Source organism: Anneissia japonica, unplaced genomic scaffold (assembly GCF_011630105.1).
Source record: "Anneissia japonica isolate Jap-2015-1 unplaced genomic scaffold, ASM1163010v1 scaffold32248_len650992_cov182, whole genome shotgun sequence".
Lineage (NCBI taxonomy): Eukaryota > Metazoa > Echinodermata > Crinoidea > Comatulida > Comatulidae > Anneissia > Anneissia japonica.
In genome coordinates, this window is record NW_022699059.1 from 262394 (window position 1) to 284332 (window position 21939).

At 32.8% G+C, this 21939-nt stretch overlaps 3 protein-coding genes across 3 annotated transcripts; 1 reads left to right on the forward strand and 2 right to left on the reverse strand.

Moving 5' to 3' along the window:
- Positions 1-1093: 1093 nt before the first annotated feature.
- LOC117102827 (UPF0184 protein-like) lies at positions 1094-5410 on the reverse strand. Its single transcript, XM_033243253.1, has 2 exons — positions 5180-5410; positions 1094-4140 (listed from the first exon to the last, which is right to left on the reverse strand). Exons 1-2 carry the CDS (start codon positions 5274-5276, stop codon positions 3896-3898), a joined length of 342 nt encoding a protein of 113 aa, XP_033099144.1. The 5' UTR covers positions 5277-5410; the 3' UTR covers positions 1094-3895.
- A 314-nt stretch (positions 5411-5724) lies between these two features.
- Positions 5725-14472, forward strand: LOC117102828 (spliceosome RNA helicase DDX39B). Its single transcript, XM_033243254.1, has 10 exons — positions 5725-5818; positions 7260-7488; positions 7648-7775; positions 8355-8631; positions 8908-9026; positions 10777-10908; positions 11899-12008; positions 12474-12618; positions 12769-12916; positions 13505-14472. The coding sequence occupies exons 1-10, from the start codon at positions 5735-5737 to the stop codon at positions 13519-13521; spliced, it is 1389 nt and encodes a 462-aa protein (XP_033099145.1). The 5' UTR covers positions 5725-5734; the 3' UTR covers positions 13522-14472.
- A 600-nt stretch (positions 14473-15072) lies between these two features.
- On the reverse strand, positions 15073-21826 carry LOC117102830 (prostaglandin E synthase 2-like). Its single transcript, XM_033243255.1, has 5 exons — positions 21251-21826; positions 20115-20311; positions 17943-18143; positions 16155-16269; positions 15073-15535 (listed from the first exon to the last, which is right to left on the reverse strand). Exons 1-5 carry the CDS (start codon positions 21812-21814, stop codon positions 15407-15409), a joined length of 1206 nt encoding a protein of 401 aa, XP_033099146.1. The 5' UTR covers positions 21815-21826; the 3' UTR covers positions 15073-15406.
- Positions 21827-21939: the final 113 nt, after the last annotated feature.

The following is a 21939-nucleotide window of genomic DNA, read 5'->3' on the forward strand; positions in this document are numbered from 1 at the left end:
CAAAATTCTTACATCAGGTCAAACTGTGTTATGGGAAGCATTGTACTACTACAAAAAGTAAAAAAAAATTATTATTATGATACTTGATGCATGACTTGTTCCAAAAAAGGGCTTGTATGCTATGGAGAAATTTAGCTGTTACAGCAGGATTATACAATAATCCACACAAGATTTTAAGCATATACTATAATTTAAACATGTATCTTGAGGTGAAAATTTATATTTTTACACAAAAAATGTATTTGTAAATCAGGTACAGGGTATCAGAGTTTACTGGGTTATTTTCAAAAAAGTATACTAAATGACAAAAATACTGAAATATTTAACCAATAAATTATCTATCCTTCACAAATATCAGCTGTTTCTTTATTGACTCCATCTTACTAGCTTTTTGATGTTTTACATTTGTTCCCACACAGCATTTTATAATTTGTATGTTACTGTGCATATTCATTTAACTGTACTGTGTAATCACATTAAAACAGTGTGGGGAATCCCAATGCCATAGTGTTTTGTGTTGTAGCAATTTGAGGTCTAAAATTATGAACATTTCTAATTTAATCTAATCTTATTTAATTAAATATTGGGCATTGAAATTTACTTGTTTTTAATACAAGTATTTTTGTATAAGATTACTAAACACAACCATTTCTTATAAATAGGACTGAAATGCCTGACTTCTTTGAAAATGAACGATGATTGAGATATAATACTAATTTCGGTTGGAAGCCTTTCATGCCAGCAAATCCTGGTTTTAGAGAATACTTGTGATTACATGGTGTAATGGCTGTTCAGTACTTTTATTTTACGTGTTCAATGTCTTTCCTTGACAACAATATGACAATGTTCAGTACTGTGCATTACAGGTTATAAATGTGTCATGACTTGTGATGATCTTATCTAGCAGGTTCTGATTTTGTCTTGAATTTAAAAAATGATGCTTTTGAGATGCAAAGGGTCTTTATTCCTTGTATATAACAAAGGATTTTCGTCACTGTACCCTTTAGGGTTTATCCATAGATTTGGACCTGTGGAATTAAGATTAATTTTTTTTCATTTTCTCACAAATGCAAAGATGCACAAACAATAATACTTAGTCATTGCACATAATATTTAATATATGTTTGATTTCCTTTCAGCACCATATATTTCTACAGACAATTCATTGGAAAGTGACATACTGTATTACAATGATAATAGTGATCAATAACAGTTTATTTCCACTGCTGCTACTAATATATATCAAATTAGCTCCAAATTAATTATACATTGTTTACTGAAATGTATTTATTGTACCTCAAGGTTAATTTCTCAGGAACCTATCCTCCTTAAAATTACATTAATATAGAATGACTGAAAGACATTTAGGTCTTTTAGAAAAAATTGTATTTTGGCTTCTACTTTAAGCAATAAATCTACAGTTGGAAGAAAACAAGTTTAGTGGACAAGTTGATAAATTTTGTATCTGGAATATACATGTACCATTCAGAATGATTAAGATCATGAGTCCGCTTTGAATCATCTTTCCCATCAGGCAATGCTCAGGCTGATTTCAAAGCTGTATCATTGACCACTCAGCCTTCATGGCTGCCTTGTATTAGGCTTTTCATACATACGACAAATTATATTTTAATAGTCACATGACCAGAAAAACTCAAGTAACAACCATAAAATAGATTTACCAAAGATATGAAAATACTGAATGTATATACGATTATGAAAATATATCAAAATAAATCAGACATTAATTATACATGGTCTTCAACAGATGCTTCATCATAAGGTCACAACGTAAAGGTCATATGGTATATAAGAAGAAAAGGTTTAACATTTAGAGTATTTCTAGTTTTATATGTCCCTAAACATCGGTTTTTGTTAGGATATTCACAAATGGTCTACTGACATTGGATTGCCAACATAAATATATTCATATCTACTGGTATATACACACACCTAGATTATATACATTTTCAACATGCATATAGAGAGAAAAGGAATGTATTCTATATAGTTTACACTAACAGTTAAATATACTTCTGTACAAATAGTGCAAGTACACTATTGTACTGAACAATTTGAATTTTTCAAAAATATCTTTGGTATCCCCCTGGGGCAACTTTAATTAAAGTTTAAAGCATACACAAAAAAGACACTTCACTCACCTCCCGACCTTATATGATAATTTTCCTTTACTCATACTTACAGCATGAAACGTAAAGCACAGACTTTTTAGACAGCCTAGCAACCATTTATTAATTTTTTCTTCAATTGCTAAAACCTTTAATCATCCACATTGTCTCCTCTGTTATCTGGATTTATTTTAAAATATCTGTTTAAATCTGTAAAAACCATCACAAATCCATTAAAAAGATCAATCAAGTTATTGACGCACAATGAGGTACAGATAAACAATGCCATACCTAGAAGTCTTGAAATGGGGGGAGGGGGGCCCTGATAGGGTGCCCAGATGAAGTGGGATGTTCGTTCACAAAATAAGGTGATTTTTAACTACTTACTTCAGCATGACTTTTTTGCTTTGAACATTTAAAATGGTAGGGTGAGGAGGGGGGAATGTGCCCTGTGCATCCCTAGATAGGCCACTGCTAACAATACAGTATATGCAAAACATGCAGGTTGAACTACATAAAATATTTAAATTGATTATCAACCAATTTATGGGTCTACTGTATGCAAACAATAGGAAGGGTATATGTATTGTAAACTGAAGTAATATTTTTACTTTTTAAAAACTTATGCAAACTTCATTAGTTTATTAGCTCTATACAATACCTGTATTACAATTTATTTTCAAGCAATTTAAAGCACCAAATAAAAGTTGATAAATCCAGCATAAGTACTGATAAATATAATGTTTAAATTATGATAATGGGAAAATTATCGTATTCAAATTGTTGATATTTTTCTTTAAGACCCTCTGGTGGTTTGTGTCTCGACAATCGTATATTCATGCAAAGGTGTTGTAATTTTTTACCAATTCATAAGTCTATGTACCACCAAAAGCATTCAATTCTTGATTTTAAATGTAAATAAAATCTGTTGATCTGGATTTTCTATGCACACCCAACATTACTGTACAGTACAGGCTTGAGATTTATCAATCTCAGCTTAGCTAAAGTCAAAAAGTCAAGATGTCCCTAAGCAAATATCTTAAGCTGATTTATTAAACCATCTTAGTAAAATCTTAGTTTAAAAATCGTTTTAGATGGCGTATGCGTACAATCAACTTTTTAATTTTAAGCAATTTTTAAAGCTCAGCAATATTGATAAATCTGACTTCAGCAAAAAAATGGACTTTAAGCTGATTTCTAGATAAATTCCGGACCCTGTACTCCAATGTGTCGTATACTGTGCCTGAAAACAGGTATTGAAATAACTTCCATCAGCCACGCAAGTGATAAACACTCGCATGTGAAGTGGCTGGAGTAGGTACAGTAACTATATAAGTTGTGCACGTTATTATTCTTAAAAGAAAATAAAATAAAAATAAAATATATATACATATAAAAAAGTTAAAAAAAAAGAAAAAGAATAGCAAACTAAATTCAAGAGTAGGTGCCACAAAAATTTCTTTGCAATGTAAAATTCACCTTGTATATTATAATAAAAAGTATGAATTGAATTGAATCTATTGGCCATGTCTTACTCTTGAAAATTCTTAGTCATTCCATTAGTCATAATTTTGTCTGATGTCTCATAATTCTCATTTATTTTTCTTGCCTCCTACAGAGTATATTTTTTTTCTTTTCCACCACTGAGCAAATATTCATATCAACCACTTTTCTGTTTCCATCATTTTATCATAAATTTAACCTTTTTTAAGTCAAGATGTTTGTTTAGAAATGAAAATTAAACCGATGTTAAACTATTTCTAGTATTATAATGTAGCATAAGGCATGCCTTCTAACTGTTCTTGTGCTTTCTTCCCTTTCTTTTTGCCTCCTTTATCTCCATTTTTTTTATCCTCGTCTTCCTTTGCTTCCTCTTTCTCTATTTGCTCACGGGCTTGGCGGCTTGAATCAATCAGTTCTTGGATTTTGACAATAAGATCATCGTTCTTTTGTTCAAGCTCTGTCAAATAACTATCCAGTTGATCAATAGTGTTATTCAGTGATTCATACTCTGTTCAAATAAAATAAAGACAACATCTGTCATACTGTAGGCCTAGATGAAAATCATTAAATTTCTTGCACCTCAATTTAATAATAATTATATTGTACCATATTTCTTTGACAAATAAGACAATGGTTTCTTTTGAAACAAAATGCAAGGACATATACCAGGGTGGATGCAGGATTTGGTGGTAGGGGTGCATTGGAATCCAACAAAATTTCAAAGCATACAATCCAAGGAGAATGCTAGGATAAGTAAATAAACACTATTTTGAACAGTCGTATTGCCTTTCCTAGCCATTTACTTCTCAACGTTAACAGTGGGTGGTTTTCACAACCATAACATTATCTTTTCCTATGCTATCGCACTGGAATGCTTTTTTCATGTATACCCAAGTTAGGTCACGTGACTGCCTGTAAACAATCATCGCTAAAATCCCTCTATTTTGATCTGTTCAGACTGCCACCGACAATCAGCAGACGGCATCGGGTCACCTATCGCCTACGGGGAGTGGAGTTGGATTTGGTGCCCGACGGTCATACACCGCAGTGTGTATTTGGCTTTAATCTTTCCATCACTAGCTAGTACTGCTGTACTACAATATTCTGTTTCCTTCAATTAGAGCTGCAGGTGCTTTTGTTTGATTGTTTTTTTATTTTTTATTTCGAATAATTTAAACATATAAAAAGAATATATCATCATTATTGTATTGTTTGAATTAAACATGCATTCGTGCATGGATGTATTATAGGTCCATGATTCATGTAACAAAAAAAAACAAAACAAAACAAGTCAAATGACAACTTTATTAAGTGATAAAATAAGGCACGTCGATTTTATCAATAAAAGAACCCCACAATGAATGAATCATTTCTTATATTAACACACAGGAAGATACCATAAATTAACAGCATGACGGTAAACATAGTAATTTGAGACCAATACAAATCCAGAGGAATCTAGGGCCTAGGCTTTTCCATCCAGTACATACAGAGAGAGAGAGAGACTCAGACTGCCCAGGCACTGGCAAGCACAAAAATATACCCACCTTGCTCTGCTTCTTCAACTTCTATCACGTCTTGGTTTTCAGTTTCAATGTCTGACGATTCATTTTGAACACCGTCAAGTCCTGTATGACCGTTCATAATTTACAAGTGTCACAATTAGCAGCAGTAAAGTAAGCCTCGATATGTTTAAGAAGAATTTATCAAAAAACAAACCAGGCCTCCAAATTTCTATTTCTGGATTTACATAAACAGAAAAATCCTCATGATTGGCTCATAGTAAAAGACTTGCATGAAACGATTTAATGATCATTTATTCATGTTGGACCGCAGTTAGTATGTAATTTACTATAATATTTTTCTTATTGGTATATGCCAAACATGAAGGGGAGTGCTATTTTTTTTATATTAACTTGCAGCATTCTGAGGAATGAATAACAGAATAGTTAGCTATATAAAAATAAAAATAAATAAAAATTATAAAAATCTATTGCGAAATATAGTATAATTTAAATAATAACGCAGTTTATTGATGTATCTTGGTACATTTCTCCCCTATAAGTCTATAAATGGATTAGTTCAATGACGTCATCTTTTGGATGACGCGTAAGCAGCCATTTTGTAAGCTATTTGTTCAGTTTGGACGAAGAAGTCGCTTGTGTTTTAAATCTGTCTTATTAAAGGTTTGTATTGAATTGTCTTCGTTGTTTTTACACGTAGTAAAATTGTGATATGTTAATTTGTAACTATATTTCATTATTTTGAATTGATAATTTGATGTAACTGTAATCTACTCGGTTCTTCCTTCTAAAAATGTCATTTCCTCTTTTGTTCAGAGGCTAACATTATTAATTCCTGTTTTTTGTTCGTCCAATAAATCGTAAAATTTTATACTCATAAAAGTTCTAACAGGTTCGATAAGAGTGCTTTACATAGAATGCCGAGTTAGGATCAAGCCAGTCGATATAGGCCTAACCATTTGCCTTTTATTCAAGTGAAATAAAATAGTGTTTTATTTAATAGTTGTGCGATCGAAGTTTTATTTTGGAAACCACCACCATTACACCATCATAATCAATGACAACATCCATATAGACATAGGCTAACCTAGGCAGTGACTTTGTAGGCCTACTGTAGCTTTTTGTTTTAGCTATCTAGGCCTTGACTATAAATGTCCGTTTCTAGGCCCTAGGCCTAGTATTGTAGGCCTAGGCTACTGTTGTGTAGGCCTAGCCTAGGCCTAAGAATATTATAATAATTATTAATAGATGTGACATAATCGGCAGTCACATGTTGATACGCATTTGATTCTGCACTAGCTGTAAACATTATATTAAAATGAATGTGTGGCTGAGTCAAAATTGTTTCTTTGAATTGATTGATTTGTTATATTCGTAGTTTGCTAATTTTCAATCTCTATATTCATTTACTATCTATCCTGTATAAAATTTAGGTGCTTAAAAATTATAGCAGCATCATTTTACTGTATTTCTATTTGGGATCACTTCATATTTAAATTAGTAAAAGTCTATGTAATTGTCTGATCCTCATTTATAATACTGTATACTGATACTGGTAGACACCATGATCAGTCTTGGTAGCAGATTTAAAAGCAAGCTTATATAATTATTAATATTATTATTATTATTATTAAAATACAATAACATTGCTTTCAATTCAATATTTTTATTTCAAAATCAAATTGACAAACGAGCAAGAAAATAGTAAAATTTTAAAAATAAAGTTAAATGAAAAATACAAATGCCTTAAATCATGGTTTCCTTAAAAAAAGATAAAGGTTTTTAGATAATAAAATAAAAGAATAAAAAATCGATACAAGAAAACGTGAAAAAAAGAATAGAAAAAAAGGAATAAAATAAAAATTTTAACTAAAATTAAAAATCAAATAATATAATGACAGTAATTAATGGAAGTGTAAAAAATTTATATAAATGACAGTCGGTATGAAAATGCAGATGGTTGTAACAGCATGGAATTATAACATAAATTTTAGCTTAGAAACTTTAAGTTTTTCTGATATAGTGAAAATGTAAGGTTTTTTTTTTTAATTCAAAGATTATATGTAATTTCTATTCATTATAAAAATATTTGTTTTCATTACAGCTATTACTATATTACTATAATAAAATGGCTGAAAATGAGGATGTACTTTTGGACTACGAGGAGGATGAGCCAGAAGTGGCACCAGAAGCTGCCGGAGATGGTCCTGCAGCTAAGAAGGAAGTGAAAGGCACCTATGTCTCCATCCACAGTTCTGGTTTCCGAGATTTCTTACTCAAGCCTGAGCTTCTCAGAGCAATTGTTGATTGTGGTTTTGAGCATCCATCTGAAGGTAGAACTAATATCAATATTAACAATTCTATAAGATCTAATACTGTAATATGTAGTGCAGGTTGTAGTTAACAGTAGGCCTAATACTAAAAAACACACAAACCAATGATTCAGTATGTTTTAATCTAAATGATTATTGTGGCATTTTTGTTTTCTGTAGTACAACACGAGTGCATTCCGCAGGCTATTCTTGGTATGGATGTTCTTTGCCAGGCTAAATCTGGTATGGGAAAAACTGCAGTCTTTGTCCTGGCAACATTACAACAAATAGAACCAGTTGATGGGCAGGTAACACAATCAGTAATTTAGTTCTTAATAACTTGAATGTAAAGCTGTTTTTGAATTGGATTGAGGGTAACTTTCACATGGCTTGTTTTAATGGTGTTTGTATTTATTACAAAAAATGGCAAAGTTTTTTTGTTAATATTTTGTCTGTCTAGGCATAGTTTCAACTCATTTTTTCTTCCTATACCTATCTCATCATTAAAATAACCTGCTCTATCTTGATTGTATAGTAACAATTGAAATATACTATGAAATTGGAACTTTAAATCCTAATATAAGTACTGTATAATAATTAGAAAACAATTCAAAACTGCAGGGTAAATTATATGCTTTTATTATTCTAGCAATAACAAAAGAATACATTTTATATTAAAAAAAAATATAAAGGTTTTATCTAATGTATTTGAAAAAAAAACTTCGTAGCAGAATATTTTAAAACATAATGTGTGATAATGCTGCTAGTTGCTACTATTGCAATACTCATGATTTAAAATCAATTGTTAATAGCAACAGAAGCTAGAAAGTAAGCTACCATTTATATCAAATTCCAGTTGCAGTCAAATAATGTTTTTTTCTTTTCAGGTGTCTGTGCTCGTCATGTGCCACACAAGAGAGTTGGCATATCAGATTGCCAAAGAATATGAACGTTTCTCCAAGTACATGCCATCAATCAAAGTTGGTGTCTTCTTCGGAGGCCTCCACATCAACAAGGATGTGCAGGCTTTGAAAACAAATTGTCCTCACATAGTCGTTGGAACCCCGGGTAGAACGCTGGCTCTTGGACGTCAGAAGTCGCTTGCTTTGAAGAATGTAAAGCATTTTATTTTGGATGAGTGTGACAAAATGTTGGAACAACTTGGTGAGTTAAGATACAAATGTAGCATAATACAGTGATACCAAACATTACAAGTGATGAATGTAAATAGTTTTTAAAAAAAAAGATATGTTGTGCAACTGATTTTTCTAAGACGCCAAAATTATATTTGACGAAAATTCGGGAACGACTAATGAGATACCGATTTTTAAATATTTAAAAACTTTGGGAAAAGGTGGATAAAAGGGTAGTAATGCCCCTTTATGTGACTGTCCTTTAAAAATAGGAATTTATCAATCATGGTTGTGTTTTTTTTTTCAGATATGCGACGTGATGTGCAAGAAATCTTCAGAATGACACCACATGAGAAGCAAGTGATGATGTTCAGTGCAACCCTGAGCAAGGAAATTCGACCGGTTTGCAAGAAGTTTATGCAAGACGTAAATAGATCTCCCTCTTCATTCTCAACATCCTCTACTTGGAGTGTGGCTGGTTAGAGCTAGTCTGGCTTCAACCGGATCCTGTCTGGTTCGCAACTAGCCTCTATCGAGTGTAGTCGGAGATGCCTTTTTTGTGGCGTTCTCTGGCTCCCGCACGCATAGTTAAATGAGGAAGCTTATTCTCTCATTTTATTGCAGTTTTTTAAGCAACATATGTGGCTCGCGGTGTATGGCATTGGTACCAACAGCTCTTGGTTATATATGGATGGACTATATCCGCTGATTATGTAGAAAGACTCTGAGAAAATATCATATTTCCTACAATTTACAAATCATTCTATTTCTTAAATACAGATAAAAATCAATTACTTCAAAATCCTGGGGAAATCAATTTACAAGTGATAATTTACACTCAAGACACATAAAATATGACATTCTTACAAATATACAATCTCACTCAATTGGAGCTGACACAGTTAATATATACCAAGCTACTAAAAATAACCCATGAAAGTCGTTCAATGTTAATGCCTCATTCCTGCTTTCAAGACACAATTTTTCGCGTATATTTACACTAAACATCTGTCATATTGTACATGCATCAAGCTCATACCGTTTGCACATGCTGGCGTGTTCAGACACCTTAACAACATGAGGAGAATGCTCACAATACACTTTACATCATAAACAAATTTAACATGAAATAGACCAGAGGATGACCAAATTGACCGCGTACATGGACAATGTATTACCATTATTGGACTATTGTTACCATTATTGGATACAAATATGAACTCTGATTTTTATATGGAAGATTTCAACAACAGCAGTTGCCCTGCAGATCTGGTATTTTTATATTATCATGTTTTTGGTGAAGAGGACTTCGATGCAGTACCTACAACAGGTATTTCCATCTGTGCATCTAATTTTGAATTTGCAAACCATTCTGCGACACAAGAATTTCAACTCCAGTTACCATGGTATCCAAACGAGTTGCCTTGCCAGCCACCAGGGGACTCTTATGTTGCCTGCATTTTCAACCAACACCAACATTGGACTTGTAATCCTGTGGCCATCTGTTGGTGGATTGGGTGGTATACATCACACAAACTTAGCTTGTGTGAATTTTTTTTAAATTAATTTTTTTTTTTTCATTTGAACATAGAAACTCTTTGTAGCCCATTAAAAAATTATTTGTACTATAAACATAAAAATAGATAACCAGTCTTAGTCTGAAAAAACCAATTACAGATGTGAAAGTAAGAAATAAAAATATTTGTTTTTTTTATTACCCCCATTGAATTTAAAGTACCTATACTACTTTTATAGAAAATTAGGGTTCTCCCTCCAATTAACGACCACTAATGGGACTGGCTTTTCCATGCTCTTTTGCAGCTTTGGTCTTCCATTATAAAAATAAATTTTATGAAATGAGATAAGACATTTATTTGGAGCTGCAAAAAGGTGGTCTGTAATTGGAGGGCTCTTTAATTAGGGAGAAAGGAATAAGGAATATAAGGAATAAGCCCACTTTCTATAAATTTGTCTAAAACAGTTACAGTATATGCCTTATTAAATATAGCCAAAAAGATTAGAGGTCCTTAAAACAGAGCCCAATAGATAAATGAAATAAATAAGGGCAACACTTAATCCAGGGGGCTTCTCCGAGTGTCCATGTGGCCCAAAGCAGCTTTCAACGGCACTGTTGATAGTTGCAAAGCCTGCATGTGTACTAATTGTCTCCTTGCAGCCTATGGAAGTGTATGTTGATGATGAGACCAAACTGACGCTACATGGCCTTCAGCAGTACTACGTGAAATTGAAGGATAATGAGAAAAATAGAAAGCTGTTTGATCTTCTGGATGTTTTGGAATTCAATCAGGTACAGTATGAATCTAGTGTAAAATGTAGTTAGCATAAATTAATGTGATTATAAATTTACATTGATTAGTATATACTGCATGCAAAACCAGCATTCTGAAACATCATTTTAAAAACATCAATAAAATTGTTTTTGATAATTTGGCCCAAACCTTACAATTGTTGATAAAATTAAATTAAAAAATAGGTGAACATACGGTATAAATACTAGTACAGTACATTGATCTTTCCTAAACTGGCAGTTTGTGTTGTCTGGTCAAGGACCGCCAGCAAACAACAGAAGGTGCCCCCTTTTCCAAACTTTTACTTTGCAAAAGAAGCCCATCCAAAGTTCGCAAAAAGAAGCAGCACAGGGCTTCAATTTGAAGTTTTACGGTATATAGTGTGCACATAAAATTTGGACTGGAGGAATTGTATTGAGACATTTTGGGCCCAAAGGGAGGCCCAAACATTTTTTCCAGGCTTGTCCTTTGGATTGAGTACCGTACTGTTTTCCCTTGTATTTTTCTCTTGTATGAAAACTTCCAGATGCAGTAACAGCTGCTGCTCCCAGACTCCACCTGTATAGCTGTTCACAAATCTCCATCTGCAATGGTTTTAAAAATTTTCTTTTCAGCTTTTCATCAGTCGGTTGTTGCTTCTTTTTTCCCTGTGATCTTTTTTTCAGACACTCTATCGTTGTTATCACTAATGTACAGTGCACCCTCCAATTTGAGACCCCTCTAATTCAAGACCACTTTTCCAAAGACCCAAATAATATTCAACACAAAGCTAGCCCTCTAATTGGAGACCAACCCCGAGACCACCCCAAATTTTCAGATCACAAAGTTGGGTCTCGAATTGGAGGGCGAACTATATTATGGATAATATTACATATATAATTTGGATTGTTACTTGTAATGGCAACCACGACCGAAACTTTAATGATTATTTTGTCAGCCAATTCTGATTCAGAATTTCATGCCAGTCTTATCTCAATGCTTTTTTGTAGGTTGTCATATTTGTGAAGTCAGTGCAGCGTTGCATTGCTCTTGCACAGCTGCTGGTGGAACAGAACTTCCCAGCCATTGCCATCCACAGATCCATGCTCCAGGAAGAGAGGTACAGTCACTATATTTCCATGTATTCATCATTTTTATCATACCAAAATAAAGTTTAAAAAATATTTTGAAAAAGTATGGTTTACAATAATAACAGTCAATTTTTGTAGCACATATTGTAGAGACCATGAGCTTAACATTATTGCCGCTAAATCATTGGATCAAGCACATATGTAATGCATAATCAGGTCCCTGGGAGGATTCCATGAAGTTGCAGCTATAATCAGCGCATTTTGTGTTTGAACCTACCAGGTACCGACCTCAAATATTTTATGCTGTAAAAAGTCCACTATAAAAAGCAGCGTATTCTTGATGCTTTTCAAAGCCGTTATTGTCTTCATCTAATCAACATAATTACAGTTTAGTATTTTCATAACATTTACTAACCTTTAATTGATTGTGGGATGAAGTTCTCCCATTGTATTTTGTAATTTCGACCTCTCATGTGATTGTTTGATTTTTACAGATTGTCTCGTTATCAGCAATTTAAGGATTTCCAGAAACGTATCCTTGTGGCTACGAACTTGTTTGGCCGTGGTATGGATATTGAGCGTGTGAATATTGTATTCAACTACGATATGCCAGAAGATTCAGACACCTACTTGCATAGGGTATGTTTGCTGTTTAGTTCAACATAGCAATGAATGTCATACCAAGGTTGTCTGATCAATCAACCTCTACACTATCATTATCTATGGTTTTGAGTGCAATTTAAGTAGTAGAATTTACATATTATAGACAAGTTTGTGCATTTTTTGCAGGTTGCTCGTGCTGGACGTTTCGGTACAAAAGGTCTTGCTGTCACGTTTGTGTCCGACGAAACGGATGCCAAAACATTGAACGAGGTTCAAGACCGATTTGAAGTGAACATTGGTGAACTGCCCGAGGAGATCGACATGTCTTCATACAGTGAGTCATTGTCTTTACTTTGATATTGTATTATAAACAAAATTTAATAATTATGCTTTGCTTTACACCTTGCATTACAATTGTAAAATTTACACTAGTACTTCATGAACAACCTTGACTGATTCCCTACAATATAATAGAATATGGTAATGAATTCGCTATCAGTATCTACATCTTAGAAACTATTAGATTCAAAACAAGAATTTACTGTAGGTCCTATTTATTTTTATTAAAATTTATATTTCAACAGAATAACAGGAGCAATGTTTCCACTTCCCGGCATGTAATGAAATACATTACATTAACATTCCTCCTTCCATCAAAGCCACAATCAAAAACAGTAAATAAAGCAAAAGTAGACTTTATTAGATATTAGATTAGATATACGCTGTACAGTCAGTGTTCACAAGAGCTTGTTTTAGCGACTCATCTAGTTTACTTCTGCTTTCCTTATAGTAGATTAATACAACTCCCTATATTATGAACATGTTGAAAACAGTCTGAGCTACAAAATCTGAACTGCAATATATGGTCTGTGGTTTTACATGTTCAAACTTTGGTTGGCAATGTTTTACTATTTTCTTTCAGTTGAGGCTACTGTCTGATGAAGCTACTCAAAATCAATCCAGTAATGTTGCTGTTTCACAACAATGAAATTATTGACCTAAACGATGAACAACATCTTGCTTATGGGCCATTGCATGCTACGACATGTTAACTTGATCTGCAACGCATCGCAACCATTGTGATTGGAAATTTATGTAGCTGTATTGACTACCAAACACTATATACTATTGTTTAACATGTTATAATTTTTTGTACAATTTGTTTTTCTCTATCATTAGTTTTATTTTCTATCAATACAAAATTTGACTGTTTTTACTACATGTATAATTTGGTTTCACAAAACTTTAAATACTATATTTATATGTCCTGTGGCTTATAGGTGTTAGAATTGGTATTTTTACATTCAAAATTTATCTAATTCGTATAGTTATACTGCTTGTAATTTTGGTTAATACTGTAATGGTTTTGGAATTAAAATTTAAAAACCATATTTTTGTACCATTGTGTTCGTCAGCACTGTACTGAATTATGACATTGGTTTTCAAATATTATATAGTTGGAAAATTGTTACTGTACATCATAAAATAACATGAATTTTAAATTAATGTACTAGGATTAATTAATCCTAAATTTACCATATAGTTAATATAGGGAAGCATTTGGTTACAATCTAGATCATTCTTATAAACTGTATGTATTGCAATGACAGAAATATGTGTATGGTGATAATCCAAAATGCATAGAGCATAAAATTTCTTCAGTCCTGTAAAAAAGTTAAATTTGGTCTTACCAATATTAGCATTGTTCCAACTGTTTACTGCAAGGGAAATAGGAATTAAATAATGAACATCAAACTTTTAATTCACTCATTTTAAAATGATTTTTTTTCTTTTTCATATCAAACATTGTCTGTATTGGTATGTATTGTTGTATGTAAATGATAGTTTGATGCAAGTTTTTTGACAAATAAAATTGATTAAAAAAAAAATCTGTTACTTAATTATTTACCTGACCCTGTTATGGATCTGAATTTCTATCCTATATTAAGGTCTACTGTATTGTACTTGTGTGCATAAAGGCATATTTACACTAGACAAGATTAACACTGTATGCATCTGTATCGTGTCTAGTGTAAATGAGGCCTTACAGTGAAAGCGCCGGTGGGGGCAGGGAGGTAATTGTACACCCACCCCATCACGGACTAAAAATAATAATTTGCCTATCCAAATACTGTAACGTTATTTTTATTGCCAATATCGGATATTTAGGTCTAAACTAATAGCACAGTCAGGGCCATACCATGGGGGAATTAGGCCATATAAACTCTTGCTTCTGCTCAGCGTCGTAGCCAGGTGAGGACGGCACCAGTGCAAGATAGAGAGTCGGGGAGAGGATGCCCTCAATTTCAAGGTTCATAGTTCATAAATCAGAAATTCAATTCAGTGCTCAGGGTAGTAGGTAACCTTATTGCACTTTTTTTCAAGAGGAGTTTATTAACATAATATGATTGAGTATGGATCAAATGAATTTGAGAATAATGCAGCCCTAAGTGATCAACTAGTCATTAAACTTCACAAAGTAACAAAATACTTGTATGATGTTTCTTTAATAGATTTATTGCCTTAAACCAGGATTTCAGTCCTATGGTACCAACAAAAATACAAAGGGAGAGAATTAGTAGTAAAAAAAGAGTTATTGATTGACCTTGAATTTTGAGGCACAATACATAGTAAAATTTCCAAAAATTTCGCAGGCATTACATTTCAAATCAACCAAAGGGTTCATTGTTTCATAACTGACTCAATGACCAATTAATACATGCAACCAGAAAATAAAATGGTACTGTATTCAATGAAATATTCAAACATAGGGTACAATATTGTTCAAATAATTCAAAAAGAATTAAAATTGTATATTAAAATATCATTTTGCTCCACGATGGTTGACAACTGCATCTTTTGTTCTATGGTACCAAGGACCGATGTTTGTTTCAGAAACCATGTCGTTAAATGCATCCAGACCTTCAATAGAACTCAAGACTCCATAGACAGCCTTTAAAAAGAATAAAAGAAAATATTGCGTACATAAATGTTTGAATCGTAATATGTTTAATTCACAAATACATTTAGAAAAAAGTCATAAATACTAAAAAAAAAAAACACCAATTTTCAAGCTTTGCTTAATATTAGTCATGGTTTTTACCACAGTCACAGGTAGATTAAGAATTTTTGAAATGAGGGGGGGGGGGCAAACCAATTTTATATATTTTATAGATGAATATGTATACAGGGGGAGGAGCTGCAGCCCAGTCACCCCCCCCCCCCCCATAAATTTTTTCAAAATTATAACAAAAATGGAGAAAAAAAAAAGAAAATTATACTAAAATTTAAGTCTGAGAGTGCCATTTCCGGCCATCTGGAGGTGCCATAATTATAAATTTTCTTAACTCAGAGATGGGGCTGAGGTGGTCTACATTATCGATCTGTGAGAGTCGCTCCTTGGCCGCTAAAATATTTAGTACTTGTATGTATAGGGTGAAGGGCGAGAGAGAAAAACTGATAACCAATAACCCTCGTTATTTTTCTAAATGCTGACCAACTGCCTCTGTAGTTGATCAACATATATTTTTTTTTTTAATACTGTACTAAAATTTACTTTTCCATCAACTTACCAAGTCAGCCATGTTTGGTTCCACTCCTCCATGAAAGTCCTTATTCCCAACAGATTTCATCCAGTCATTTGCTGCGTTGTACAGAGATGATCGTACATCATCGGGTAGGTTGTACCTGTAGCAATATTATATGCAATCATTTTTATTTGAAATTAATAATAAATTTTACATAATATTCTTGAAAGAAATTTCATATCAAACCAACCTTTTGTCTTCAATCTAGAAATTTGAGGAAGATTCAAATGTTTTAAGAGATATCACAAAAGATAGAAATAAGTGGAATGATTTGTTTTAGTTTTGTTTTGTTAACTGTATAAACCACAGGATTGTACAACAACTGTACAGTAAATTGTATTATAGTTTAACTATAGTTTTTTGCACTTCATTAATTTCCATGATTATCATAAAAGGAGACATAAAAAAAACAAAATGTAAATGTAGCATATACAAATATCAGTATCCTTAACCCTCTTGTAGTCTTAACAGCAGACAGACTATGTCAAAAGTCATGACATATTAGATATCAAGATATTGAAAAGTAAAAGAAATGTAAGGTACTAATAATAACAAGAACGGAAATATATATAAAAAATTAATAGACCAAATGAACTCTAAATTACTGTATATTTAAAATAATTTATAACTTAAAATAAATCAAGCTATAATAGTTATATAGTTGGTATTCATTAATTTTTTTGATTAGGTGAATTGTTAAATAATTCTCCTCACTTCCAGTTGTAAAAGCACACAGTGTACATTATTTAAGTTCAAAATTATTATTATGTTAAACAAACAAAATGCATTCACTATTTGTGTGTAGAAACTTAGTGCGACTGAATACATTCAAAATTAGCACCAACGAAGAAATATTAAAGCTGCTGTGCACATTAAAAGTTACTGATATGATTTTATTTTGTGCTTAATCTTGAAAATGGAAATATACTCAATATTTAGAATTTTAGATGACAAGTTTTTTTCCTTACATAAGGCAACAATAACAGCAACCAAAAATCTATGGAATTGGAACATTTTATTCCATCACTATACTCAAACAATTGTATTTGTAATTCAAATGGTACTGAAGTAGACAGTATTTAATGCTTAGAGCGTCTATTTATATAAATATAATAATGCGCATTGTCAGAAATTAAAAAATTTATGATACAGCACTTCCTTATTCATACAACAAAGGCTGTATAAATAAGGAAATGGGTTAAATTGCAAAAGAGCACAAAGCTTAAACCTTTGTGGCTTGATTTTCAGTATTTTAAAAGCCTATAGAATTGAACAAGTTATATCAACAATAACTAATTGTGCTTCAAGCGTTAAGAAACTGGCTCTGAAATGCTTTGTAATTTCTACCACAGAGTGGTAATTGTGCTAGGTCTCTGAAAGAACTTCATTTTAACTCACTATGTGAATTTGTTTTGGCATAGGTACACTAAAATATAACTTATTTTATATCTTTGACATTAGTTCTGTTTTAGGCTATCTTATCTCTGTATGCTAGCATGTTGAATCTTGGAATAGGTTTCTCAGGATAGATAACATATGCATATGATACTGGCTTTATTATTATCATCATCATCATCATCACTTGGCGAGAATGGAATTGTGATTTAATTCTATAAAATAGGAAAATAATTATAAATTTGTTTAAACTCCAAATACAACAACAAAGAAAATAATATGGTACATTGGTAGAAAAGGAAATAAACTAACCTTTGAAAATGGAAAATAAAATTAAACAATGATGGAAAAGAGAAATTTATCCACCAGTAAACTTACTTCTTTTTTAATTTTTTGCTGACAAAATACATGCCAAGTGCTCCAACATATTGGATAACATATTTCTCCCAACTGTTAAAATTTGCCTTCTCTGCTATGTAGCTGAACGCCTGGACTGCCTCTTTCCAAGTGCGGTAGATATTCGGGGGCAGGTTGTGTACCAGAACATCATCTACCCATATGCGCCATTTTCTTTCGCGTCTGGAGTTAATGGCAAAGATAAAGAAACTCTATGAAATAATAGGTCCTTGCTACTGCTTTAAAGGTTTTAAAAATAATTTGTTACTGTTATAGACGCAGGCGCGGATCCAAGATTTTCCCTGACATTCGCACAGAAGGGGTGGTCCTTGCAATGATGGATCTAGAAATTCAAAATAGAGGGGTGCCGGAAAAGCAGGTTTTCCACTAGGCGAATTTATTTGCGCAAATCGAAAGCGTCGGCTTATGCGCATTCACATTTATATCGGAGTTTTGCAAAGCGAAAAAATGCGCAGCCAATCAGAGCTTCGTGCGAATAAATTCGCCTAGTGGAAAACCAGCTAAAGGGACCTTTAAAGATACACCTCAGCCCCACCATAGTTGGTGCTGAGGCATGAAAAATTAAAATTCTGTCACCTCTAGATAGCTGGAAATGGCGCTCTCAGAATTTGAATACAATTTTAATTTTTCTTCTTCATTTTTTAAAAATAATTTTGAAATATTTATGGGGGTCCAGTCCGGCTGGGTTCTGCTTGAATCCGCCACTGCATGGAGGATCCCCTAACCAAGCCTGGAAAACTAATTTTTGTTCCTCCGACCATGAAAATCTTGATCAAATGGCTCCAGGACAAAATGTTATCTTTACACTATTATAGCGAAACAATAGTACATTTAGTGGTTTGCAGCAAAAATATTATATTTATGCATTAAATTGTGTTGTGCCAAAAAAAAAAAAAAAAAATGTTTTCTTCAAAAAATGCCTCTGGGTTAAAGGTCAATGCCTCTGACCGCCGGTTGCGCACTTTATCCAGCCCTGCCTCTAATGCTCAGGTGACCTAGGGTTGTAAAACAAATATTGCTAATTACAACATTTCTATAAAAAGATAAACGAACAGATTCTTGAAACCACAAGGAAGATATTGCAGCGGTAAATCCAGAAATTCCAAATAGAGGGGGCCCTGAGAGGGACCTTTAAAGATAGACACCTCAGCTCTATTGCTGAAAACAATAATTAAGCCAAATATATTTTCATTCATTCTGTTGTTCATGTGAATCTCTGACTGGTTATTACCTTAAAACAATGAGAAAACCACACAGTGTCATTTAATTTTTTAGTGTTCGCCTAATTAATTACTCTGGCTACATTTACTTTGATGGCAAAATATAAGGTATACGGCACTGCACACTGAAATCAAACCAAATTAATTTGGTTAAGTTGTATAATTCAATAAGTTAAAAATAAGTGTCATGGAAAGTAAGTATGATTGTTGGGAAAAATGGTCAACATTTTATTTCTCATCGTGACCTTCGCCACGGTGAACTGAACTTCTACATAAGCATTGTGAACCTATGAATCATCCAATACCAAATACCCTGGATGTAAGATAACACATTCAGCTATTGTGCATTAGAAATTTATAAATATATATTCAGTAGCATTACAGTAGATGTTTATGAGCTTCAATTTGTAAAATTCAATTCCATATTTCTAATAAAGTTTTCACGTCAATTAACGTACAGTTAAATACCGTATTCTTTCCTTTAGCATAGAATATTAAATTGGCTCAAAGTTATTTGAAAAGAATTAGTAATTTTGATATTTTATCCTTTTTTTTAAATCAAATTTTACCCACCATAATTAAAACCAAATGGTAACCATCTTAATTATAGATTATTAATCTTTTAAAATGTTATCACTTTTTATACTTAGTCCTGCATGCAGTTAATGATGTACTGTATGCTCTTTGATTTTTTTAGTGTTTTTTATATCATCACTACCGTGTATATGCATGTAGAGCAGTATAGCTTCTCACTGAGGATTGGCCTGCGGCTCTACCACCATGCACTGCTAAGTTGGCAGCACAACTTTTCGAGGGCAAAAGAAAATAAAAACTTAACTACTGAAAATATATATGTAACTAATTTAAACAGCATTTAAAGAAGATATGTATTTTTTAAATTGTAAAATATTACTTCATTTCTTTGGTTCTTCCGGGTATTCCAAGCATAATCTCATGACGATTGGCATACTCCACAACCTTCCGACTCATCCATCCTCCTGACTGGCTTTCAATTTTAGGGAAAAAGGTAACAATCTGACGGAGATCCTTATTGTCTGCCACAAGAAAACTTTTCAAAGCACTGATTATCACTGAAGAATCATTCATTTGCTGAAAGATTTATTGAGAAAAATTAAAGGTTAACATTTGCTTACTTTTGTATTCATTCTTTTTATTTACCATTTTATAACAAAGGCAAAAATATGAAAAGTATTGAGACATTTTTGTTTATGAGGTCATGTACAATAGTATAATATTTCAAGTACTCTTTCAATTTTAAACCTCCCAATTACAAACTCCATTTTATAAACTTGATTTGCAGTAAATGACAATAATGAAAATTGACCTTTTTCAACTAACAAAATATATACATTGCAGGGGCAGATCCAGAATTTTTCAAACGGTGGGGCACAACAATTTCAGAATAGATAAGTGAGTAGTGCTAATCTCAATACGTAACATGGATATGCATTAAAATTTTAAAATTTAGTACTTCCCTCTTTCCTTCATTATCTCTGAATCCATTCTATCACATCTATGTTGTCGATGATTGTTATTGGATGTTGCAGATTTGCTATCATTGTTGTTGGTTGAATTGTTGCTTGTTGGTTGTTGAAGTTCTTGGCTATTGTTATTTTTATTTGTTTTTTTATGTTCTGCAGTAGTTGTGTTCCTGGATGTTGTTCTTGGTTATAATTGTCCATGGGTTTTTTTTCTCTTGATTTTTAAAATCATCTACTAAACATTCAACACAATAAAAAAATACAACCCTATAGCACATAAAGAGGTCTCTCCTGTGTGTGTATGCATGCAAGAATAAAATAAATACATAAATAAATAATTCTACTTTTGTGCGCTAAGGTTAGTGAACGACTAGGGGCACTCCCCAGGGAGCAGAGAAGGTTGCACTTTGTACAGGTTTGCCATTGTACGTTATCCAGTGACCAGGGGTAATAACGCTTGCGCCTTTGCTTTGATCATTCAATTTGGAATTAGTTAGGGCCTTATAAATGTTTGGGTATTATTTCTCATTTTTGTTAGAATACACACCACTTGATCATCTTCTTCTGGGCCTTCATAAACAAGTATTGGAACTTTTCGGTATTCAGAGAATTTGATTTCTTTCCTGAAGATTGGGTCAACCTCTACAATATTGTAAGACAGGCCATGGTAATCAAGAAATGCTCGAACTTTGCAGCAAAATGGGCAAACTTGATATTGATACAATGTGAGCTTAAGTCCGGTTGTGTCAGTCTGCCTTGTTATATGTTCTACTTCTCGTGCCTGAATAAAGGAGACCCCTGGTAGTAAAACACTTGAACTCTGAGCTAGGCCTATGCCCAGACTGCCATCCAGCGCCGATGATGCACGTTTATAAACGCTCCGGCTCCACGAAATCCCGGCAATAGTAGCTGTCGAGCCAATTGTAATCAGAGAACCTAATAAACAAGTGGATCTGGTGAGTTTAAAATTTTTAGTACTAAATTTGTAAAACGATAATTGCCTACACTGGCTGAAAAATATTTCATGATGAATTTCCATAAAATTTTGCCTAGGCCTAGGCATGTTCAGCCCTGCACAACGGAGAAAATACCGACACCTGGAGGCCGCCATGTTTAATTACGTTTTGCTAGTACAGCCTCTCAAAAGGATGTTTTATAAACAGCACATTATAAAACTTAGTCTTTAAATTAAATAAATTTATTTATATATTAACGGAAAATAAAATTCGTATATTA

Excerpts from the sequence above, each read along its gene's own strand:
- LOC117102827 (XM_033243253.1), bottom strand. The coding sequence starts at position 5,276 with ATGAACGGTCATACAGGACTTGACGGTGTTCAAAATGAATCGTCAGAC. Across the intron at positions 4,141-5,179 it reads AGTTGAAGAAGCAGAGCAAG|AGTATGAATCACTGAATAAC; the intron begins GTGGGTATATTT and ends TTATTTGAACAG.
- LOC117102828 (XM_033243254.1), top strand. The coding sequence starts at position 5,735 with ATGACGCGTAAGCAGCCATTTTGTAAGCTATTTGTTCAGTTTGGACGA. Across the intron at positions 5,819-7,259 it reads TTAAATCTGTCTTATTAAAG|CTATTACTATATTACTATAA; the intron begins GTTTGTATTGAA and ends TTTTCATTACAG. Across the intron at positions 7,776-8,354 it reads TAGAACCAGTTGATGGGCAG|GTGTCTGTGCTCGTCATGTG; the intron begins GTAACACAATCA and ends TTTTCTTTTCAG.
- LOC117102830 (XM_033243255.1), bottom strand. The coding sequence starts at position 21,814 with ATGGCGGCCTCCAGGTGTCGGTATTTTCTCCGTTGTGCAGGGCTGAAC. Across the intron at positions 20,312-21,250 it reads CAGAAGAAGATGATCAAGTG|CAAATGAATGATTCTTCAGT; the intron begins GTGTGTATTCTA and ends TAAATCTTTCAG. Across the intron at positions 15,536-16,154 it reads AACCAAACATGGCTGACTTG|GCTGTCTATGGAGTCTTGAG; the intron begins GTAAGTTGATGG and ends TTCTTTTTAAAG.